At 31.6% G+C, this 26,979-nt stretch overlaps 2 protein-coding genes across 2 annotated transcripts; one reads left to right on the top strand and one right to left on the bottom strand.

Moving 5' to 3' along the window:
• Positions 1–8,428: 8,428 nt before the first annotated feature.
• Positions 8,429–14,181, bottom strand: LOC131001198 (bZIP transcription factor TGA10). The gene is made up of 11 exons (XM_057927516.1): positions 13,582–14,181; positions 13,401–13,495; positions 12,730–12,812; positions 12,499–12,624; positions 12,294–12,362; positions 12,050–12,109; positions 11,856–11,933; positions 11,675–11,750; positions 11,268–11,539; positions 9,905–10,144; positions 8,429–8,763 (listed from the first exon to the last, which is right to left on the bottom strand). Exons 1-11 carry the CDS (start codon positions 13,740–13,742, stop codon positions 8,614–8,616), a joined length of 1,410 nt encoding a protein of 469 aa, XP_057783499.1. The 5' UTR covers positions 13,743–14,181; the 3' UTR covers positions 8,429–8,613.
• A 9,026-nt stretch (positions 14,182–23,207) lies between these two features.
• LOC131011143 (uncharacterized) lies at positions 23,208–23,992 on the top strand. The gene is made up of 2 exons (XM_057938928.1): positions 23,208–23,262; positions 23,352–23,992. The coding sequence occupies exons 1-2, from the start codon at positions 23,208–23,210 to the stop codon at positions 23,990–23,992; spliced, it is 696 nt and encodes a 231-aa protein (XP_057794911.1).
• The last annotated feature ends 2,987 nt before the right edge of the window (positions 23,993–26,979 follow it).

The following is a 26,979-nucleotide window of genomic DNA, read 5'->3' as shown; positions in this document are numbered from 1 at the left end:
GAGAGTTAGCCCCTAAAATCTTGATTAGAGTGTTTAGGTTTATTTTCTGTTATCTGTGTGCAACACGAGAGAACACCCTGTTTAGCCTTCCTTGAGAGACGACTTGGGTTAGCTTATTCCATTGCAATTGACCTCGTACGATTGCGAGTCAATTCATTAGGTGTTTTGAGCTGAGTCAGGTTTTGTTGAGGAAAGCATCGATTTTTCTTCTATTCGCCTCATTTTAATCGAGGCGAGGATGATAGTGAAGAAGTGTTTGAATCGCCTGGTTTTGTTGAGTGATTTGAGAGTTTTTGAATCGAATCACACACAAACACACTCGTCTGCACTCTCTCCCTCTGGTTTTTGAGTGGATTTTGAAGGGTTTTGGTTGGCGGCGGTGGTGGTTGTTGGCAGATTTGCTAATTAAGCAATTAAGATAAAAAAATATATTTAAAAATATGGACCACTCAGTTAAAAGCATAACATACATTTCTTAATCTTCGTGTCGAAAAAAATGTGACCAACTTTAATGGGACGGAGGGAGTATTATTTTAGTTGGGAATAAAACGGGCCTATGAATATAATCAACCATATGGAAATGCCTTAATGATAAGTATAAAAATACCATACTAATTCATATTTATTATTATTATTTAAGGTGAGAATAAAGCGGGGCTATGAATATAATCAACAATAAAGAAAAGCCTAAATGTTAAGTATAAGAATACCATACTAATTCAAGATGGCAAGAGGGTGATTCTATTCATAGAATCAATTTTACTCTTTATAGCCTACTATTTAATAAAATATTAAAATTATTAATATATGTACTATTTCACCCTTACAGGTTATAGCCCCGATTTAATTTACATATAATTTCACGGTGTTCATGTCGATCGGGCACCTGGAGTTGTTCTACGACCAAGCCACGGAGAGAACGTCATTCTGGCTATCGATATCGGCGGGGAGCTATCACGGTGGTTCACAAGTACAGCGCCGGGCCTGATGGATCCAACTGGCTGCCTGATGATAATTTGAACAGAGGGAAATTGGAGTATCTGTATTGGCTCATCACACTGCTGCAGTTCTTCAACTTGATTTATTACATTTACATCATCTGCGCTAAGATGTATACCTACAATCCGTTGGAGATTAGGAAGGAGAAGGAGACACAAGATGGAGTTGAGCTCGTAGGGAATGCTAATGCTTCTCTTCAGAATGCAAACACTCCAACAACATGCTGTCGATTTCTGTGAAGACTCTGGATTGAGCCAAGAGCTCAAAAATGAGGAATAAGCAAAACCCATCAAGGTCATAACTGTTATGAGAGATGAAACCGTATAACTTGAGACCCAATACGCAGTCTCAAATTTTGTCGAACACTAGCTGGGCAACTTCAGAAAGTGCAATATCATTTCCCAAGAAACGATTTTGAAGGGACTCTTCCCACTGCTTGTCTTCATTTCGGAGAATTTCACAAACTTCATTGGCCAAATTGAGTTAAATCGGGCGGCGGAGGTGGCGTGGATATCAATTGACGTTCGATTTTCTTGGCAGAGTAGAAGTTGCGGTGGATCGGGGGTGGCGTCGGCGGCACCATTTGAGGATGGTAGAGTGAAGGGCGAAGTTGGAGATGAGAAATCTGCAGCGGCGGCACTGTGGAGAGACGACAGGAAGGGGAGTTGCTTTTTTTTTTTTACGAAATTACATTATAAATAATACTCCCTCCGTCCACGAAAGAACTTCCTATCTTTCCTTTTTGGGACGTCCACAAAAGAACTTCCTACCTATTTTTGGACTATACTCCACCACTTATAATCCTCTTACTTTTCACTTTTCACAACTCCCAATATTAATTATAACACATTTTCACTACTCCTAATACACTCAATTACCTTTTATCCACTCTCAATACACTTAACAATATTTTTTTCTTAAAACCTGTGCCACTCCCTCCTAGGAAGTTCTTTCATGGACGGAGGGAGTACTACAAACCACACACACCCAACCTAGTGGTTATTGTGGCCGAGAGTATTCGAACCTGTGACCTCTTGGACAACAGGCAACCACCCCAAGCAGGAGTTGCTTTTTAATTAGAAGCAATAAGGATGAAATAATATTTTTATTAATATTTTTAATATTTTATTAAATTAAAGGCTATAAATAATAAAATATATTTATAATTGGGAATATGATCAGAATCAGCATTGGACAAATTTCCTACGCAGGGCATGTTATTTTAAGATCTGATTCAGTTTGGGCTCAATTTGTTGTTTACGATTTTTATTTACCCAAATTTCATAGGCCCAAACAATTATGCCCTCTTCCTCGCAGTCAGACCCATCATCTCAAAAAAAAAAAAAAAAAAAAAAAATCGGAAGGGCATCACCTCCAAATTATAACTATATAAACTAATAGAACTATATAAACTAAAGGAAACTAAATCCAAAATTAATGGAAACTATGCTGCAATAGTCATATTCTCTTGAGTCGATGAAAATGGCCCCAATAAAATTAAAATTTATTCGTATAAATATATTTTTTTAAAATTTAGCCACTTTTTATATAAAAACTTAAAATTTGCAGCTATCATTCATTTTTCAATACAATTTTTTTTTTTTTTCTCTTTTTTATCTCTTCCTCCTCTTATTCTCCTACTTCCCTCTGCCTGCTAAAGCCGCCGCTCATTCCGGCAAATCCTCATCCTCATCCTCTCGGCGTCACCCCTTCCTGACATCTCCCTTTCGCCGCCTCTCATCTCCATCCCCGACAACGAGAATCATACTGAATTCGGGCTTGATTTGATTAGAGAACTGGAAGGATTCGCTTGTGGAACTAAAAGCCTCGTTGAATTCAACAAATCATGGCAGACGACATTGATCAACAGAGGCGGCACGGCGGATTACATCACTCGATTGAAAATTCTTTGAATTTGTCGCTCCAAGAGGTGATCCGTGATCAGCGGCAGCATTTCGAGGGGGAAGTTAGTCTCTGACGCCGCCGCGTTCAGTGGTGCCTCACGCTGCCGTATTTAGCGCCGCTTCGCGCTGCCGCCCTTCGCCCCTGCTCCACAGCCACGCGGTGAACGGCTGCAGGCCACCTTGTGTTTCGAAGCTATCGCCGTATTTGGTTACCGCTTTTGTAACCAGGGATACAATGTGTGTAGCTTTGGTAAATGTTTCAATGGCAATTTGCAGTGGATAGTAATTGATTTGAATTACTCGCCACATATTTATTGCTTTGATCTTGAAATAGAGTGTTTTAGCAGCTTCTCTGCGAGAGGAATTGAAGAGTAGGGCTATTAAGATTTTTTTAATATTATCTCGTTTGGAGTTTGAAAGATTAAAAGTGAATTTTGAAAATCATATCATCTAGCGCTATAAAGACGCATATATCTCACGGAAAATGCTTATAAATTAATCGGTCGATTTGTATTTGTCATTAAGTTAATACGAAAGATAATTTTGCCACGTTGAATAAATAAAAAAACTTATGCAAAACATATCATTATGAATTAGTTTTAAATATATTAAGCCAAATTTTATTATATTTTAATTTATTTTCTATATAAATATTAGTGTTTAGAAAATCGTCTTATGCTTAATAGACAATTAGAATTTTTAGCTTTCTCAATGTTGGTACTATTGTGGTAAACACATTATTTTTAAAAAAATTGAATTAAATAACTGTAATGGATAAAATTCGTATAAGCTGAAATTATACGGCCCAACAGGCCAACCCGGTAAAGCGATCCGGGCAGCCCCAGGCGCCCAGCTCGTCTCAACAGATAGAGCAGTAAGAGATCAGACGCCAGAGCAGAGCAGAGCAGCACAGCTCAGAGTTCCATGTACTTAAATGTGGGGTGTGTGAGTTGTAACTAAAAAAAAAAGAAGGAAAAGCCTTAATGATAAGCCAGAATACTAATTCAACAAGATGGACAAATTTCCTAAGCACCCCATGTTGTTTTAGGGCCTGATTAATTTTGGGCTCAATTTATTTACCCAAATTTCGCAGGCCCAAATAACTACGCGCTCTTCCTCGCAGTCAGATCCATCATCTCCAAAAAAAATCGGAAGGTCATCATCTCCAAAATTAGAATTAATTAAATAAACTATAAAGGAAATTACATCGAAAATTAATGGAAAGTATGCTGGAATAGTTATATTTCTTTAGCAATACACTTTCAACTACAACTTGCGTAGTTGAACCTAAAAGACATTAACAAAGTTTAAATTTAAATGTTTCAACTACAAGAGATATATGATCAGTGCTATTTCGATAGATTGTAATTTTTTAAGTTTCACGATTGAAATGAGATGAAATACATTTTGATATAATGATATGTGTTCTGCGTTTTTGTTCTTACTAGTGCACTCAAAATATTCACTTTCTTTGTTAAACGATATCAAAATAATTTTTTCACAATCTCTTGACATCATGTTACTATAGAAAAACTTATGATGAGTACGCTCATCTTCAGTTCCATCCTTCTATTCTGACACTACAAAATCTAACAATTAAAAGTTTACTAATTTCAAGATGCACGCCAGTGAGGTTTAGCTCAAGTGGGGAAATTGAGGCACTCAAATACTCTCTTTTTTTAGTGGGACGGATGAAGTTATTTTATTTTATGGTTCAACTAGTTTAGGGCTCAATATATTTGTTAAGCCTTTTATTTCTTCAAATTTCACAGGCCCAAACAATTATAACCCAATTCCTACCGGTCAGGCCCATCATCTCCAAATAAGAACTGAATAAATTATGTAAAATTTTTATTACATATATATTTCCCTTTAAAGGGAACTAAATCAAAAATTAATACTGGAAAAGTCTAGTGGAATAATAATATATACTCGCAACCACAACTCGTGTACTTGAATCTAGAAGACATTAATGAAATTAAACTTGAATGTTTCAATCATTCGAGATGGAGTGCTGATTTCATATAGATTACCTGTATTTCAAAACTTTTCTTAACTTTTGTAAGTCATTTTTGCAATTCCAGAACTCAAATGAGATGAAATACTATTTTGATATGTAATATATGTGATTCGTGTTCTATGAACGATGTATTTTATGTGTACTATATGATATAAATATTATTATATTCATTATATGAGAAGATTTATAGAAGATAAATAATGGAGTTCGTGTGGAAGATGGTGGTTGGAAAAGAAGGAAAACAAATAAAATGAGGCCAATAAATGTTGAATTTAATCTACCTACTACCAACTACAGATTATAAATATCATACGCATGATTTATTCCTTTCCCTGTTCTACATCAAACGTTTCGTTTCCACATATCTCTTCCAATTAATAATTATTATTGTTTGACTCTCTATTTTCAACAATATATATTTATCTCAACTAAATAGCCAATATACATTCCGTCCTTTAATAAGTGTTTTTTGTCCGCAAAAATCGTATATCAAGAAAGTTTTGAACCTTTTTTTAACCTCTTATGGTTGCATAGAAAACCAAACAACTAAAATATTTTTTATCAAGAGAATGGATTAAATGGAAAGTTTGACTATATCTTTTTGAGTGGATTTTTAAAATGGCCTATTTGGTTTAGTAAAATTAAAAATTGTTCATTAAGATAAATTTTTTTTAAAAATGGCCACTGTTACCATTTTACTCTTTAAACATCACCCCTTTAAAAATTCGCGCATTTCACAACCAGTCGAATTGACAACCAAATTTTTTTTGTTGTGAATTCACAACCAGTCGAATTCACAATAAAATTTTAATTCACAATCAGAATTTTTAATTGTGAATTCACAAGCAATCAAATTCACAACCATAATTTTTTAGTGGTGAATTCACAACCAAAATTTATTTTGGTGGTAAATTCACAACCAAAATTTATTTTGGTTGTGAATTCAAGTAGTTGTAAATTTGAGTTTTTAAAGTTTGAATTCACAACTAAAACTAGAATTTATTTTGGTTGTGAATTCAGTTTTAGTTGTGAATTTATAGATTTGGTTGTGAATTTAAGAATATTAAATTGTGAATTCATCGAACTAGTTGTGATTTCAAGAACATTAAGTAGTGAATTCAAAAATATTAAGCTGTAAATTTATAGATTCGTGAATTCATAGATCTAACTTCAAATAAAAAGAATAAATCAATCATAACTATTCTTGGTAACTCTTCTTGGCGAACCAGATCCAAATTCCGGCGAATATCAGGCAATGAAATAATTAGCATAGCACCTTCAATTTAAACTTTAGATAAATGAATCAAAATTAAACAACTTGCTGTAGAGAATCGAAAAATGAAATAATACTTACAAATTAATGTAGTAAAATGAAATCTCTCATAGACATGCGTGAACCACAAATCTTAAATTTGCAATTTTAGGAAAATGTGTTGTTCTTAATCAAAACTAATCTTCAACATTTGAATTCAAAAGCTAAATCATCAATCCTCCATTCGTCAAATATTTTTCTCGAAAATCAGGAACTGATTGAAAAGCAAAATAAAGAAAAAGAATGAGTATGGCGGCCGCTGCGTTTTTTTTCTCCGCGGCACAGAGGAGGCGCTGATGTAGGCGAACGGAGGGGGAGGCTTCGACAGGCGCGTCGGACTGGGGAAGGCGGAGCGTCGGACCGGGGGAGGCGGCGCGGCGAACTGGGGGCAGGGAAGGCAGACGAGAGAGAGAGAGAGAGAGAGAGTGAGTGAAAATTTTTAATTTTTGAGGGAGGGGTATTTCTGACTTTTTGCTCAAAAACTGGCAATTTTTAAATATTTTTATTTGATAAGCTAAATTTTAGTTTTACAATATGAAAGTGGACACTTCTATATATTAACTCTATCTTTTTTTTTATGTAAAATTGAAAATTCTGAAATATAACACTAATTAGAGGAAAAAATTATTTCAAATTAGATATTCCATCTGTCCACACAAATAAGGCCTAATTTGTTATTTTCATCCGTCAACGAAAATATATCATAACCTATTTTTAATAATGATTTGACTAATTTGCAGGCTCCTCTCCATTCATTAATTAAATTATGGGTTTCCTTTCTCCGTTCACTAATTAACTTTTTTCACTTTTCTTAATTCATGGGCTTTTTTGGTATTACGTACAGCTTACAGCTTACAGTAGATATTATAAATTACCATGTTCTAATATTAAGTGAATTAAATCAAGAATGAGCCTTTGTTTTATTTATTTTGAGATTTTTTTTTTCTTTTGGTGTGTGTATATATATGGTTGAGTTTCAGTACAAATCCATTTAATATAAAAATTAAAAACTTTACACTTAGGGTACGTTCTCTTTGGTTGTAAATTTATCATGAGAAAATGAAGGATAAACAAAATTTCACCCTTTAAATCTTTCCTTTCTTCCCTCGGAAGATTACGAAGACTGGGCTGCCGACATTTCTTACTTGACCCTTACTCATTCCTCATTTACACTACAATGGAGGGATAATATTATCCCTCCAAAAATTGTGTGATAATATTATCCCTCCTTTGTAGTGTAAATGAGGAATGAGTAAGGGTCAATTAGGATATTTGGGAAAATAAATGAAGAATTTAAAGGGTGAAATTTTGTTTATCCTTCATTTTCCCATGATAAATTAACAACCAAAGAGAACGCACCCTTAACCTATAAAATTATTACACTTAGTATTAGCATTGACATATATATAATTGTGCTACCTTTGGGTTAGACCACTAAAGTGCAAATCCTTTATAAGTGAAGTACAATTATTTTTATAAATTAAGTGAAAGAGGTTTGTAGTTTGTACGTTAAGAGAATTTTCATTTGATCCAATCGCTATTTATATACATATACATATACATACAGGGTTGAGTTCAACAGAGAATTATCTTTTTCGAGAGAACGAACAAATCTATATATTTTACGAACAGATCAACATAAGTAATGAACAGACGTATTTAATAAAAATATAGAAAAACTCGCCACCAGCAGGATTCGAACCCGGGGCAAATTGTTGTTCATGCGGTACATTGATTTGTTCATTAAAACTATAGATATGTTCGTTTTTATTTTGCGAATTCTCTATTCTCCACAATATTTAGCTTCTCTGTTGAACCCTTCTCTATACATATATATATATATATATATATATATATATATATATAATAAAAACATCTTTTAAAATATGAATCATGTTTGATTCTTAGATCATCAAGATTTATGGTTGATTCATCGAATCTCATAGATCATATCATATACTTTGTTGGATGAATTCAAAGTTCTGACTTCGAATCATAAAAAGGATTTTTTTTTAGTAATTTTTAAATTTTAAATATGTATATAACGAATCAAGATATTCTACATAAAATTTAAAAATTTTCATTAATTTATTTTTTATATTTTAAAAGAGGTTTATAGCCTAACCCTTGTGCGGTGTCGGAACTGGGTGCAAAGAATAAAACATTAATTAAGTACATTTCATGCAAACAATATCGAGAAAAAAAAAATGTAAATTAATTGTTGATCGATCAGTACTTCTACTTCTACCATTAATTAATTAATTTTTACATTTCTCTGTCTACCTACGTACATAACCTATGATAAACCAAAAAAGAAAATCCCCATAGATAAAAAAAAGCAAACGATCGATATCTAAATTAAGTCAAGCGGCAGGGTTTTACTCCGGTCGAGGGCGCGCCACCCAGAGCGAGCTGAGGGCACGGAGGCGGTGGAAGTATTCGGCGATCGCCAGAAAACACCGCGCGGCTTGACGAGTCGTCAGGACTTGGTGCAGCCGGTGGATAGTTTGGTGCCTCAGATTATCTGCCTGTCACTCAAAATTTATTTTATTTTTATTTATTCTCGAATATAAGGAATATATATGTATGCTTTCTTCAAGAATTCTACAACTCATCATGCATGTATCTTGACTTTTTAAGGTTTTGATTAATCAATTATCTACCACACCTGCATATTTTTCTATGTTGACATGATTTTATATGTCTAAATTTCGCGGTAGGTTTCGGAATACTATATCATTATTTTTGTTCGTTGATTTTAACGTTTAGTAATTATAGAAAGCAGACACGTGTCAAATAGCTTGAGTCACACCTCATGTATTTTCTTTCATTAATCAAATATGAATTATGAAATACGAACACTTAATCAAAACATAATCCATACAAATTTTAAGTATTTCATATTCACATTTTTTTATGTAACCCTAGAATATGAATTAACCATGGTAGATTCTACATTGTTAACCACGTGCTTTACAGAAAATAAAAATAAATATAACCAATTCACACACCTAATTAATATAAGTCGTCGGGGTGGGTAAAAGTATCTGTTCAATGTTTTCGTCTAGAGTAGTTCGAAAATTTTAAGGTACTACTACTAACTTACACAGGTAATATCAAATTAATCAATTCATCTTTCAATAAGTTTTTTCATATGCAAGAAAACCCAAGAAAAGAAGAACATTATATGAAAATGCAATGAACCCTCTAAGTCTAACTGCTAATTAGTTGAGGATTCGAATCATTCAGTGTGTGTGTGAGTGTGAGCGTAAAAAAATATAGTTTTGATAATAAATTAAAGTTGAATTGGAAAAAAGAAATTACGGCCTGATCAACTTAAAACACAAAGTTGTGAATATTATGGGATTAAATGAGATAATATAAGTAGTATTAAAATATGGGCATGGTCAAAACGGTTAGAAAATGACATCAGACGCACATGATGGGCCAGGTAGATCCCTGATAGGGATATTTTTGTCCCACCACCTATTTATAGAGTGTCATAACTGTTATATTGGAGTTGGAGCATGTATATACTCCACTGAAATTCATGCAACACCATTCCCATTTTGTATGAACAAATAAACGAAGCTGCATATTTTTTTTATTCTAGCTATATTTTTATATTTAAAAAATTATTGAAATATATTTAATTTTTGGTGTACGTACCTGTTGAATGAAGCCTTCGAGGGTGGAGAGCTTGTTGATGGCGGCGGCCATCTGAGCCATGTAAGTGTTCATGTTAGGAGGGACTGTGAGTGAGTCGGAAGCAATGGTTTCTGATAGAGAAGTAGTGAGAGATTCAAGGCCTTGTGAGAGAGCCTCCTCTGCCTCATGAGTTGATTGTTGAAGCCCACATATTGCTAGGAGTTGTTGCTCGCTCAATGGTTCTATTTGACTCAATATTATCTGCATTTCCCAAAACAAAATCACTATTCTTGTTTTAGAGGTTGCGATTAATATAGGACTTTAAAGAAAAATACATTTTCAGTTTATGAATGTTGAAAATTACTGATTTTAATCTCATAATTTACATATTGTGAATATCTTAATTTCTTCTTTTTATTTCTTTTTCATTTATTGGGATGGTACTAATTTTGAAAACTAATCTATTATTATAAAAAGTATGCATTTTAACAGATCTATAATATCATTTTTTATTTAAATTCTAACATAGAATAATTAGTAATTTAATATATATATATATATATATATATATATATATATATATATATATAGGATTTTTTTACTTAATTTGACAAGATAAGAATCCTTCTGTATCTAAAATTTGTTAAAATTATGATAGAATCTATTTATTTTTGAGATACACATAAAGATTTTTTTTATTTTATTTTTGTAAATTCATAATTTATACGCGTGTCCCATCTACCAATCAACTAGTAACAAGAACATAAATATACGATATATTTCAGCTAAGCTGTAGTTTCAATATATACATAATCTAAGTTGACAACAATCTTTGAGACTCCAAAATTGTCTTTCAGGTTATAAAAGTAATATTCAAATAAATCCTTATCTTATCGTATTTTCAGGTATGACATTGCAGCTAGCTATGATCAATTTATCAAATTATAACAGCTACAAAAACATTTCACTAGAATCCGAAAGTACAAGATTCCCAATCGAAACAAGAAAAGAAAGAAAAAAATAAATGAATGGTGGGGGTGTGGGAAGGCAAATGATGCAAGAAAGGGAAATAAGGCGTGCAAGTATAAAACACACACACGCACAGAATCCAAAATCAGTAGCAACAGACATAGGCTTTATGGGCTACTCGTGAATAAAACCTACCAATCTTCTATAATAGGTAACGCCACACACATTTATACGTCTAAATTCTTGTCCCACAATCCATGCAATTAATTAATGCCTCATCATTTTCATGATTTTCCAAGAATATTCTATAATTAGTTTTAAACCCTATCCACTAACTAGGGCTTTTGCATCAAACTTCGTTTCTTTTTTTCTCTGGGGATTTATTAGGGTTTTTAGCATTTGTAGATGTACACACCTTAATGACCTCGGACGGCCGGAAGCCGCCCATCCACATGAAGCAGCGCTCGGCCGGCGTCTTCCACATGCCGGAGACAAGGTGGAAGACGTCGGATTTCGCGATCATGGTCTTCAGGTTGATGACCTGATCGTAATGTGCCACGCAGTTGTCGACGAAGAGCCGGAGCTCATTCTCCGGCAGGTGGTCGTGCACGGCATTCCGGAGCTCCACCGTTAGGCGGTGGTGCTCCTCCAGCCACCGGGCGTACTCCATGTCAAACATGGCCGTCTCTGAAAATGAGGCATGTCAAATAATTTATATATATATAGATGTCGCTCGCTAGTTGTATAGACAAAATGAAAAGAAAAATACTAGCTAGTTGGCCGGCTATAAAATTATGGTTAACTAATTATTTAATTTCGTACCATGATTTATGTTGCTCATAGCAACAGGAACGCCGCCTTGGTCTCCTCCTAAACCATTTCCTCCTATAAGAAACCCCTAACAAAAATACACATTTATTGGGAAAAAATTATTAGAGGCTACTTAAAATTAAGCCTTTAACAAAAAAGTTTGATCATATCGAAAAATTAATTAATCTCTCACTTGGGTTCTAGCTCTTTGTATTTCTTGCTCTAATTGAGAAAGCCTCACCCTACTTGATTCTAGCTGTTGAACATAAGCCTGAAATCAAACAGTTAATGAACCCAAAAATCAATATTCATTAGTGGGACATATGCACTTATATAGAAATAAAAATAAAATTCTTGAATTAGTAATAATTTTTGGCTAAAACTCGCCTTTTTCCTAAGCCTGCTTTTCCTAGCTGCTTCTCTATTCTGAGCAAGCCTCCTCAGCGTCTGCATATGAAGAAATAAAGAAGCTCAAATTCAAAGCCACACACATACCCACATTGGTGTGTGTGTGTGTGTGTGTGTGTGTCATATATAGATATATATATTTATATAACGACACAGGAGATGATATATATATATGTAGTTGAGCAAGTGTAGCATCTAGAAAATCGAGGTGAGTAAAAAGAACCTTGGGGTCCGGTGTTTTTGGTCCTTCTTGCTCCGAACTTGAGGTAGGCCCTTTGCGGTTTCCCTCACGCTGCCACAAAGAAATAAAACAAAACTTTTTAATAATATTCTAACTACAAAATCTCAGTTTACAAGAATCTTTGCTATATACATATATTTATACATAGTGTTTAATCCCCTAACAAACCAATATTTTATGTCCTAACCTTAACTGCTTTGCCCGGTCCAGGAGCCGAAGCAGCATTATTTTTAGGGTTGGATAACTCATTTGACGGCTCAGATGATCTCTTGGAGCCACTGGTTGATGGCGAAACTAATCCAGTACTACTTGGCTACCAAACACAGAAATTCAACAAACCCATTAGCTGTTAATCATTATTAATTATATATATAAACATTTAGAGAGAGAATCAAGATATATTTAACTGTTTTAGTACCTTTGATGTTGTAGCTGATGGCTCTACATGCATTGGCTGTGAAGGGAAAATGTTCAGAGTTGGTGGCCTCATCCCAGAATTTTCTGGGAACCAGAAAAACAAAAAGAAAAAATAATTAATGTCTCCCTCTCTCTCTCAAGAAATTCTGACAAGATAATAATAGTGGAGTGGAAAAATTGAGAGGCTGGGAAGGAAAAGTCATGCAAATGAAGTGAAAAAAGGAAACAAGATAGAGAAACTGCAGAGAGAGAAAAAGATGAAACAAAAGCACCCAATCTGTGTTTGGTACTGTCATTTGTAGTACAATCAGGCTTCGCAGAAATTCATGTATCAGAAGAGTTTGTTACATGCCGTGGTCCCATTGATTTTCAGACCATGGAATTCACAACGACAGAATATCATAATTTTCTCCCAATTTTTTTTTATTTTTTTTTCGTGTCATATTCATCGAGAAATTAATGAAGATTGTTTCGGGAATTCTGGTCAAAACAAAGTACAATCACCGATCTCGATTTGTTTCCTTTTTATAGCCTACTTTCTTCATGACCCAGAACAACTATTCCCGATGAGAATCTGATCGGAATTTCAGTTTCCAGCTCTAAAAATAAAATTTGGATTGCTATTTGAATGAAAAATTAAATACTAACAAAAAATTGGAATCGAGAATTTACGTTTGTGCTCGTGAGCTGAATGATCTTGGCCATCGAGGTACAAGAAAAGAGCTTGATCCAGCTCGCCCAAGTCGTAGGTGCTAGAATCATTGCTTCTGTATAATTATTAGAGATCAATAATTACAACTATGAACAATATGTAACTCAAACAATAAAAATAAAGAGAGAGAAAGATGATTACATGTTGAAGCTTCCTGGAATGGCAGATGATGAGGATGGCTGCATCATCCCAAATGATATCTGATTATTTTGCTGATTTTGATGATAATGATGGAGGAGTTGATTCTGCTGCATCTGGAGCTCGATTTTCTTGTGAGCGCCGCTGCTTTTGTTTGAGTCCATGAGAGGATCAGTCTGAAGTTAGAGAGAGAAAGAGAACTTCCTTTCTCGCTCCGAAACTGCCGGCGGCATAGTTTTCTTCACTTTTTATAGAAATCGAAGATCACCATAATCAATACACATATATACATACAAAGCTAGAGAGAGAAAGAGGTTGAGTCGGTGATGGTGGAGGAGATAGAACTAAAAGAATTGAATGCAAAAGAAGCAAAAGACAAAGACTATATTAAGGTAGCCATCTTTCTCTGAAATTGAAGAAGACTTTCTTCAAACAAAAAATAAAAATAAAAAATCTTTTTCTTTAGTCTTGTTTCAATTTTGTTTTGATGGGATAAAGCTATGGCTAGCGGTCTTATGAAATCCAAGAAGTCTAACACCTTCTCTCTCTTTAAATTAAACTTGTTGCGTTTCTCTCTCTAAAACCGTTCCACTCGGTGAATTTTCAACAAACAGCTGCATATGATCGCCGCTTTTGAGTGCCTGGTCCGACCGGTAGAGCTGCTGTGAATTGACGAATAAGTCCCCCATTTTACTGTTGGCATTTTCATGCAGCTTTCCAAACGTACAACTGCCAACAGTGAATAGGACATCTATGCGCGCAGCTTCTTTCACTAAGATATCTAAAACGCATACAATAGTGTTGATAAAGTAAAATGAGGCATTGAGGGTATAATTGGAACAAAAGTGAAATACTCAGACAAAATATTGTGGCTGTGTGTCGCCTTAATTTTGAGCTACAAAAATACCTACTTACAAGAAAAATAATTACTAACTTTGGCATTTTGCGATTTTAACACGGTTTTTAAAACATTGCAATAATTTTATCAGCTGCATCTTTTCAATTTATTGTAAAATTAGTAGGAGTACTCTCAATTTTTTTCCAAGTCACCAGAAAGTTTATGTGGCGTACCAAATTTCTATGGTTCATGTCCACACTACTACAAAAGTTTACATACATAACAGTGAATAGATAACGGTTTTTTTCAAAAACCGTTATGTATGAGCGCACTTTTAGGAATACATAACGGTTTTGCGAAAATCCGTTATCTATGTACTGTTGTCTAAATGCATAGATAACGATTTGAACAAATGCGTTATGTTTTTGCGTTATCTATAAGTTGCATACATAACGGTATTACAAAACCGTTGTGCCACCGTTATCTATGACCATCTTTTATAACAGTAATTTACAACGGTTTTTGAACCGTTATGTATAAGAGTCATTTACAACGGTTTTTGAACCGTTATGTATGAGCGTCTCTAAAAACTGTTATGTATAATTTTTTTATTAATTTTTTTAAAATAATTTTCTACATTCTTATATTATATTAAAAAATAACAAATAAATTATTTATCCTAAAATTTGAATTTATTCCTAGATATAGACTTTGAAAAATAAAAAATTCATAACATTTTTTTTATTTTATCAACACTTATATAAAATGTAAATTAAAAATCTAAATTAGAAATCTAAATACCAAAAATTGAATATTAAAAGTGAAAAAAAGAAAAAAAGAAAAAATTTAGGAAATTTAGAAATTAAACCCCCCCCCCCCCCCCAAACTAGAAGCCCTAGTTTTGTTCGTCCTCTCCTCCCTGTCTCTCTCGACTCTCTCTCTCCCCTCTCGACTCCGCCGCCGGCGCCGCTGCCCCGAGCCAGCCCGTCGCCGCCCACCCTTGTTTTAAAGTTATTTATTTATTTCTTGAGATAAATAACATAAAAATCGAGAAAAAATATTAAATATGCTAGTTGTAGTTGAAATACATAACAGTATAAAAAGTACAAAAAAATCGTTATGTATTTCTATCAAAGATAACGGTAAAAACCGTTATAAAAAGTAAAAAAAAAACTATTAACTATGATAGAAAAAAAAAACAAAAAAAATACAAAACATAACGGAAAAATCCTCATACATAACGGTAATAAATCGTTATGTATAAGCATTATAGATAACGGTTTCATACCGTTATGTATAGAAAAAAAACTGTTAACTATGATAGGAAAAAAAACAAAAAAATACAAAACATAACGGAAAAATCCTCATACATAACGGTATAAACCGTTATGTATAATCATTATAGATAACGGTTTTCATACCGTTATGTATGAGCGTCTCGTACCGTTATCTATTCTCACATACATAACGGTTTTTAAAACGTTGTCTATGATACGTATCCAGGGCCGGTCCTGAGCATAATGAGGCCCTGGGCGAAATTATAAAAATGGGCCCTCAATATATTAGCGCATTAATATATTAAAAAATAAAATTTTCCATTACTTATATTAATGGGCCCTCAATATATTACTTGCAAAATCATCCACATGTTATCTAAAATCTCTTAATCTCTTTTTCTATACATAACTAGTATTACTCGCGTGTGATGCACGACAAACAAAATTATATTTTTTAGAATATTATATTTAGAAAATAAAATTCTATAAGTTACTTATATTATTATCTAAAATAACTCTAATAAAGATAATAGCATTAAAATGAAGATAAAATCATCTTATAATTGGAGGCATATAAAATGAATGACCAAGATCTTGACAAAACCTTTTTAACTAACGATTATTATTATCTTTTTAAAAAAATTCCACCAAAATATCTAGATATTTTTCTTTCAAATTTTCTAGTAGTTTTGAAAGGATTTTTGGAACTTTTAATTACTTTTTACTGATTTGCATTTCATAATATATTTTTTTGAGACGTTAATTGACTGTAAATCCACAAACTATTAGTGAATTTTGCTATTTTTTCAACTATATAAAGTTGCAATATAAATACATAAACTTTAGCTCATTCCGGAATTTTCCCTGAATTTTAATTTCGTTCATACATGACAAAATTAAAGATGATATAATATATACACATTATATTAAAATAACTTATACAAAATTTCTACTGAAATATACACAGTACTAATATATATATATATATATATATATATATATATATATATGTGTGTGTGTGTGTGTGTGTGTGTGTGTGTGTGAGTGTGTTAATATATTATATCTATATCTATTATATATATATATATTTAATGAATATATAGTTTAATTTTAAAATTTGTATTTTGATAAAATTAACAAATACAACCTAGCAAAGATGAAATTTAAAATTTGTCATGATCAAGGATCATAACATTTTAAAAATTTTTTATTTTATTTTGTTTTTTCATATTTTTACTATATATTAATATTTTTTATTATAACAATTTAATGCAATTACAAAGATTAAACTTATATTTGTTCATTTTAGAACTCTTTAGCTTAAAATATAAATTTGTAGATATATATATATATATATATATATATATATATCTTAAAAATAGAATTTCTAATATGGTTTACATTTATTAAATTTTTAGTACGTTTTTGTATGAATTTATTAGTATTATTATTATTATTATTATTATTATTATTATTATTATTATTATTATTATTATTATTATTATTATTATTATTATTATTATTATTATTATTATTATTATCTAGTGTAGACGAAATTGATAAAAAAAAATAGAAACAAAAGATTATTTCCAAAAATAGTAAGGTGATTTTTGACAGGAAAACATAACTTACTATTTTTGAAAGTGGTTGAGCTTATATATATAAATATTGTCAAATCATTCAATCTCTCTAGGGACATTGACGATCTCAAATGCGTTTTCAACGATTTTAAAATTGAGAAGCTCCTTTTAGTGTAACAGTATGTCAATAACTGGCATTGTCAGCATAATTTTATATTTCGATTTGAACTTTGAAGTTTTAATATAATATAAATTTGACAATAAGTTATATTGCCCAATATTTTTTAGTATATATAAAGTCTATAATTAATGAGATATATTTAAAATTTTGGGCCCTCAAAATTATGTTACAAAATTATTATCAAATTAATTTGAAATTGATTTTAAATTGAACTTTGAATTTTTGACAATAAATTAGGTTATCTAAATTTTTTAATATACATAAAAGCCTATAATTAATGGGATATATTAAAAAATTGGGCCCTCAATTTTTTGGGGCCCTGGGCCGTCGCCCTGCCTGCCCGCCCTCAGGGCCGGCCCTGTACGTATCATAGATAACACCACTATACACAACAGTTTTTTTGCTCATAGATAACGGATAAAATCCGTTATCTATGAGCGTTTTTCTAGTAGTGGGCCATGTCAATTAATTAATGAGACATACAAGCCAAGCCTTCTTTTAGCGACAAAAAAAATTTGATGGTATTAATTTTCCAATAAATTTAAAAGGTGATGCCCAATATATTAAATATCATATAAAAAATATAGAAACTGCAAAATGGATTAAATTAAATTTGTGCATTATTTGACAACTAACTTTTACATTTATAGTAATTCATAACATATACAGTTGATATATATTAATAGGACCGTGAACAAGAATTTTGAAAAAGAAAAAAAAATGTTTTTATATGATGAAAAGAAAATTTATAGTGGCCTAGTATTAACTTCAATAATTATTAAAAAAAAAACCTACGGTTCATATCTCCTATTGACAAATAATGAGCAAGCAACGTAATTTTCCCTTCATGATAATATTTTGAACGAACTCAATGTTTGTGGTTCAGATTAAGGTAAGTTGAACACATTTAGGTAGAAGAATAATTAATTGAAACATAGTGCGCTGATTTGTTAAATTAGGAATGATATTAGTACACATAGGGGTGGAGCAAAATACCGAAAAATCGGTATACCGCACTTACCGTACCAAAAAAATACCGAAAATACCGAAATTTTGGTATACCGAAAATTTCGGTACGGTATTGTACCGTACCGAAGATTTTCGGTACGGCAACGGTATCATTTTCCTCATACCGCGGTATACCGATATATACCGATACCGCGGTATATGCCGAAAAACCGGTATATACCGATAGTATATATACAAAAAAAACTAGTATACTGTCGGAATCAATTATATATATATATATATATATATATATATATATATATATATATATTATTAGTGGTAAATTATTTTTTTTGTAATTACTAAAAAATTAATGACAACTTATAAAATATATATTTATTAATAACTAAAAACATGTAAAAAATTAATGACAATTTTTTTTGTTTATTTCCAATTCTATTCATTTTAAGCAATTATTTACTAATGAGTTCATGCGAATTTAAACATATTTACTTTCTAAATACTTTGAAGATTTTATATATGTTTATTTTTCTTGTTTTGGAATTATAGTGAATTTTTTTATATTAGCTAGGACATTATTTGATTGTATCATTTTTTATTTTATTTTTTGTGAAGAGTTTTATTGTTGCTTTGTTGAAGATGTGGAGTTTAATTGTTAGAAAGTTATTTGTATTTGTTTAATGAAATTTTGATACGTACAAATATACGGTATATCTTAATGGTTTGACAATTTAGGCATGAAACGATATAACAATAATTTCGGTAATACCGTATGGTATGGTATACCGACTTTCGGTATGGTATACCGCACTATCGGTACGACAACGGTATGAAAATTCTCATACCGAAATTTTTGGTATGCCGATCTTCGGTATACCGAAAAGTACGGTACGACAACGGTATGGAAATTCTCATACCGCAATTTACGGTATGGTATACGGTATGACGAAAAATTTTCGGCATACCGTACCGATCCACCCCTAAGTACACATCCGCGATTTAGCATCTAAAAATAAAGATCAAATTTTTTTAACTTCTTTCTCTTCATATAACAATAGCTGAGGATACAAACTAAACTTTATGTTAACTTCACTGATATTAAAACGCGTGCACTCTCCTTAATGACTAGTTTTACCATTTATGATTAAGGTTTAATCTCGTTTTCTCCCACTTGCCTCATTCTAAATCTGCAAAATTTTGTATAAGCATTCTTTAATTTGTTGTGTTGGTATTGTATCAAGATGATAATCTTGGAGTGGACGTACGACTTCGAAAGATTATGACGGGTTTAAATTTTATAAAAAATAATTATAAACCCTAATTGGATGAGTGAGCCCTTGTTAATTATATTTTTATTATATTAAAGCATAATAAATTAAAATTGAAAAAAATATAATTAAAAATTATAACAAATTAAGAGTGGTACATGGTGGTACACACTAAATTGTGGGACAGAGGATCCCATCTAAATATCATTTATTTGCTATAAAATTTTATAAATTCATTATGAAAAATAATAAAATTTAGAAATAAATTTTTGGCAATCACATGATTCAAAAACCACGAATTCATTCGGCAAAATGATGAATTTATCATATATAAATCTTAGGATCTAAGGGCTGAAAATAATGTCATTCGATATAATTATTTTGTTCATTAATCTCTCTTCTTATTTTTTGATAAGTACGACCAATCAATATATCACCAGAGAAATAAAGATTATTAATCTCAGTTTTAATTCTATTAGTACATGCATCTTAATTTATATATAATGATATTAATAAAGGATAATTCAATGTTATCGTACAAATTAAAAGATCATTAATGTGATTTTACCCAATTAGAGAGCTAAGTATTGTTCTGCACACATATTGATCATTCTAATGTAAGTAACTAATTATATATATTTGGACGTTTTCTAGTAATTAATCTGAATAAGATTCACCTTTTCCTAGAAAATAAAATAATAACATAAATAAATTAAAGAAAAACTAAAAGATAAAAATGTCGATCGTTATAACATTTTAGCATCCTTTTTCTTTAAGCAACTGTTTAGCATCTTAATTAGTTGGTCGATTAATTGTGAAGAGTTCCCACAAGTAAAAACATGTACCCTTTTTTAGGAAATGGGTTATATCCTATCCAGAATTCACTTTTCTCGCTAGTGGAAAATTCACCTTTTTTTACTCTTTCATTTTTCGATGGATTCTAGAGTTTTATTTGCACTCATATAATATTTGGAAATAAAAAGAATATTAAGTTGACTTTTCTTATTAGGTAGAGAAAGTCAACTACAATATACTATATTTTTCCCGATAAAAGGGATTGTTAACCATATACATGTCTTTTTATAATATATAGACATTATATATAGCTGCGACGTATTAATATATAATATAATATCTATTTTTTTTATCATGAGATAAATAATGGCTGCAAAGAAGTAGTTAAATTATAGGGAAAGCACAAGTCATTCAAAATGTTATATCGTGGAAATTGGAGAGTGTGCTCATTTTCGGCAAAGAGAATTGTATATATTTTTTTATAGAAATATAATTTTTTACTGAAAAGGGAAATTACGATCAAATTAGAATAAGATAGATCGTTGCATCAACTCTTGACAAGATTGCAGATTTGAAATTGCAAGAACATATCACATCGTGATCCAATTGCAATTACATGTACTCTTTTTGAAAGCCCTAGACGTAGTCCATTTTTATGCAATTTATATTATGCAAATATGTATAGTTGGATTGGACTCCAACTTCAAATTAAATAGGCATGTGATTATTAAGAGTCACAGTCTTTTATATCTTGACATGATTGGTCCGATCACCCTATGTGTAGCGTCATGATTATATCTAGATATTACTGAAACTATACTGTTCTGATTTTATAAGGAAATAATCAATAATGTTTCATGGATCTTGATTTTTACCCTTGGATATAATTGCTAACAAACATCTGAAATCAAATCAAATAATATACTAGTGTCCCACTTTTTTATATTGGACTTGGACTTGAACATTATATAGAACTATAACTTATATGTATATGGTTCATCGTTAATATAAACATCAAAGTTATTATGTGAAATGAAAATTAAATTTCGAAAGTGTATAATAATATAATTCTTGTTGTATTTGATAATAATTATTTTTGTATTTATATTTTCTATCTTCCTATATTATATAAAAGCAAGGTTGTTCAAATCTTATGAATATGGAAAATATGAGAATGCAAGTACAACTGTTGCAAAAGTACAATAAAAATTATGTTATATATCGTGCATTTGTGAAATTTAATTCTCATTTCTCACATGTTTTGGTTTTTATTAAAACTCATCCTTATATATATAATATTATTTTTCATAAGAAATGAGAATAACGAATTAATCAGTATAAATTCTGTAACAGTCCAGCTCCAGACTTGTTGGTTGTCCCCACAAACTAGCACGAGTCTTTTCTAGCGTGTTTTGTCCTCACTCGCATGCTCCCCGAGAAGCTTTTCAGGGGGTCACCCATCTTGAAATTGCTCCAAGCTAAGCACACTTAACCTTAAAGTTTCTTCCATATGGTCACTAGAAAAGAAGATGCATCTTGTTGATATGAGTAGTACCTATCAAATCATGTAAGCTCTCCTCGAATGTGTAGTCTCATTTCTGCATATTCTTGGAATCCCTCTCTTTCGGTGGGTTTCGATTCGTTCATATACCCCTTCGCTTTGAAGCACTTACAGGAGCTGGTCTTTGTTTATGCCTTGTGCACCGGCAATCACTCCTTACTACTGCCCCAGATGTCACAAATTCACTAATAAGCTGCTTGTAATGCATAAATAAGTTATAATTCAGTTAATTGATAAAAAATTTGCTCCCTACAAGATTCGAACCCAAATTTAAATAGTTATTTTTGCATTATTATAATAAGCTTATTTGTAGATTTTATTGACTTATTCATTTCAATTCTCGTTTTCATGAAAGACAACATTCCCACTGAATCATTTCTTTCTCTTTCTATATATATATATAGGAAAAAGTTATACTAAGAATGCTATCTTTCGTGAGAAATGAGAATGATTGAATAAGCAAGTATATAGTGTTGAATAAGCTGCTTGTAATGACTGAATAACAAAATTCAATTAATTAGATATAATTTTCGCTCCCTCCAGGATTCGAACCCAGATAAAAATGTTATTCAGTCATTACAAGCAACTTATGCAACACTATATACTGCCTTATTCAATCATTCACATTTCTCACGAAAGATAGCATTCTTAGTATAACTCATATATATATATATATATATATATATATATATGGTTAGATTCTAGTGAGATTGTTTTTTGTCATGAGATATGAGACTAATGAATAATCCAGTAAATAATGATGAATAAGATAGTTATAGTGTTGAATAACGATATTAAAAAATTAGTAAAGTTTTCGTTTCCTCCAGAATTCGAACCCAGATAAAAAAATTTCTCTTCCAAATAAATATCAGTCATAGAATACATTAAATAAACACCTATAAATCAATGTAAGATCTCACCATGTATGAGGCATCTCATTGGAATTTGGAACCATTAATAATATGATTTATATGGTTAGTTTATTTTGAGAATGATTATTTTTGAAAAAAATGAGAATAACGAATAAGTCAATATAAATATATGAATAACCTGCTTGTAATACGAATAAGTCAATAATACCAAATTCTGGGAACACCGGTGGATTGGATCAAGACCTCTAAAGGAGATCTTCCCTAGACTGTACAGACTGAGTGAGAAAAATGAGGCCTTTGTCTGCGAGCAAGGGGAGTGGACAGAGGGTTCATGGGTTTGGAAGTTAAAGTGGAGACGGGCTCTCCTCGAGAGAGAGAAAAAGGCTGCTAACGATCTTCTTGATGCTATTACTCCTTCCTCACCAATTGCAGGTAAGAAGGATGCTTGGAGATGGAAGGCCACAAAGGGCGGTGATTTCTCTACAAAATCTGCATACGATATTGTCAAAGCCGCAAAGACACGAAACATCAACTCCAATCCCACATCAGAGATCCTCAAGGAAGTGTGGAATACTCCGGCAACTCATAAGGCAAAAGTCACGACATGGAGGCTTGTTAGGAATAGGTTGCCAACCTGCGACAATTTGAGAAGAAGGAATATTCAGATTGGCGTTGAAGAATCTTGGTGCAACGCTTGCTGTCACAGAAGCGAGACTTGCAAACATCTCTTCATCGAATGTCCGAAGGCGGACGCTGTGTGGTCGGGAATCCAACAGTGGCTTGGTATCAACGGACCAAGACCGAATGACATAACTGAGCACCTCGAGGCCTTCACAAATCTGGGGAAGAAGAAGCACAGGAAGACACTTCGCGCACTGTGGATGTGCATTACTTGGTTAATGTGGAAGAACCGTAACGAAAGTCGGTTCGACGGAAAGACGTGGGATGTTCAAGCTCTAATCCGTGAGATTAAGGTTATGTTTTGGTGTTGGATTAAGATCTTTAAGTTGAGTAACGCTGATGTTAGCTTCTCATCTTGGATGTCGCAGATTTTTGACCTTCATGCTCTGTAACTCTAATGGCATTTCTGGTGCCATTTTTTTTCGGTCTTTTATAAAATCCTTTTTCTGATAAAAAAAATACATTAATAACATATTCAGTTAATATGATGATATTTTCACCCCCTTCAGGATTCAAACCAAGGTTTGAAAGGTTATTCATGCATTAATACAAGTGGCTTAGTCGTAGATTTGTACCGACTTATTTATTATTTTCCTTTACACAATAAATTTGAATAAATTAATATCAACTATAGGATTTGAATACTTGACATTCCTTATTCATTCTCATTTGTCAATACATTTAGTTGTTCTTGTTGGATCTTTACTCTCTCTCTCTCTCTCTCTATATATATATATATATATATATATATATATATATATACATACATAGGGTAGGGTTAATATAAAAACCCCTCTTAAGATGAAAACTAGGAACCAATTTAAAACCATTGATTTAAATAAAATAGAGGGCTGAGATTAAACTACAGATGCACAATTTCGATTGCATAGATGCACAGTTTCAATTGCATAGATGCACAATTTCGATTTGCTTGAGTATTTTGCATTGTTGGTTTCAATTGCATAAATTGCATATTTTTTAATTGCACAGTAAAATATAATACATGCACAGTTTCTTTTGTTGACTAAATCCTAACCATTAGATCTAATATTTAAAAGGTCAAGATTAGGTTCTTAGTTCTCATTTTAACATAGGTTTTTATTAGAACCTCTTCCTACATATATATATATATATATATATATATATATATATATATAGGGTTCAACTCTACAGAAAAGGTCTCTAAGATTGTAAATTAAGAAGTAATCTAGTCCATTAAATTAATAGAATTTGACGGATCAGATTTCGATCACAAAGATCATTTCATTAAATAATTATATGTCTGGAATACTAATTCAGATTCGTCAGGGCTATCTATGTAATTTTTATTTCATCCGATTAAGGAAATCTAATCAAATCCCACAATTTTCTCTATTCCTCTTGAAGATGGCGATAACATTTGTAATTACCTTTGAATAGCCATCGGATATCATGTTATGTGTTATGATATTCTTTGTATTTTTTATGTGGTTGTATTCATGTTTTTTATTAGTGGACTGAAATATATAAATATCTTTGTTGCAAATTTGGCTGTTGATTTGAATACAGAAATTATTGAACTTATATCACAAGTTTGATGAACATGGAAAACAAAAGGTGTTTATAATGAATACTCGGTCCATACAATCCATTGAACTTATATCACAAGTTTGATGAACATGGAGAACAAAAAGTGTTTATAATGAATACTCGGTCCATACAATCCCATGAACTTAAGTTCAATGTATTTAAGATGAATGTAAAGATGGATATAAAAAAAAAAAATTGAGTTAAAGGGAGGGATTTGAATTTGTATCGTTAATGCATAATAATTTGGTTGTAAGTTCATTAAAATATATGATAAATTCATCCAAATTGTGATATTCCAATACAGGGAAATGTTATGTTCATAGACTTATCAATTGTGTTCGAAACAATATACAATCGTGTTCAATAAAAAATCAAATGATATTCATTACATAATTCTAAGAAACGTATTTAAAAAATGATAATGAAAATTAAAACAAGAAAGAAAACAAACAATTCAATTACTTTGACCGGACCATGAAAAATAATGCTAATGAAAATATTATAATAATGCTATTAGTTGTTTAGTGTTAATTTAAGTAACAACAATCTATAAAGAATATTAAATAAATTCAAATAGGCAATAACATTAAATAAAACCGTGAGATTCCTTGTTTATTGGGTGAAGACAGTTACAATATAATTAAATTTACTCTATTATCCCTTACGTATAATTTGTAGGCTTTATGATAGTAAACAAAATATTTAATCTCCTCCGTTGATTAGACAAAAATCAAGGCTTCAGATTTTTTCTCTCTTCTCTCTTACATTTGGGCCTTCTTCATTGAACCTCAAGTAAGAACCACTAAATAAAATAAGAATGGAGAACAATTTTAAACCCTTCGATTATTAAACCTACGGTGGATGAATGCAGTACATGAGTTCAAATCTTGAAGAGAGCGAATTTTTATTTTTTTTCGAGTGCAATAAATTTAGCAGTTGCAATAATTTTATTGGTTCTCACATTCTTACGAAAATTGTAGTTATCACTAAAATCACACTATAATATATATATATATATATATATATATGTGTGTGTGTGTGTGTGTGTGTGTGTGTGAAATAGTTCAAATGAGTATCCTTAATTATTGTGAGAATGAATAATCATTTTCAACCATTCGATCGTCAAAATTACAATGAATGCATCTTTGTGATAAATAATTATTAAATATTATATCGAACATGTCAATTCACCTTGAAATCAATGAGTTTATTTGAATTGGTCGAAAAAAATGGGGCTAGAACTGAAAATTTTAAGCTCGATAAATATTCAATATTCATATTGACTCACACTGAAAATAGCGCAAGCGCGTTTGAGATGTTCCACCAATTAACTAATTTTTTTCTTGTCATGCTTCATTACTTTGCATATAAATTTGATAATAAGTTCTCTTATTTATATACTCCATTCATAATTTATAGTACTCCATAAAGAATGGACTTAATTAATTGATCATTGGAGTGAACAAATGAATGCACCTAAATTAGAGGGTTTTTTTTTTTTTTTTTGAGAGCCAAGGGTCATATTCATAATGTTTAATACATTTAAAAAATAATGCTGATAAAGTAAAAAAATAAAACAAAAAAATTGAGAAATAAGATCTGAATCTAATATGATTCTTACCTTGTTTATGCTGCTAGTTGCCCCACCATATGTAATCTCTCTCTCTCTCTTTCCACGTAGACTTTTTTGTTGAATAAAACACTAAATGAGGTCGGAATAATTTTTGGAGTAGGTAAATGTACCTATATTTGATTATTTAAGTGCGTAATTATTTAATTTGAAATTTAATTAGGTCTTACTCAAAAGGCA

The sequence above is a fragment of the Salvia miltiorrhiza genome, chromosome 1, assembly GCF_028751815.1.
Source record: "Salvia miltiorrhiza cultivar Shanhuang (shh) chromosome 1, IMPLAD_Smil_shh, whole genome shotgun sequence".
NCBI lineage: Eukaryota > Viridiplantae > Streptophyta > Magnoliopsida > Lamiales > Lamiaceae > Salvia > Salvia miltiorrhiza.
The sequence above is the reverse complement of the archived record's forward strand: the minus strand, read 5'-3'. Positions and strand labels throughout refer to the sequence as shown.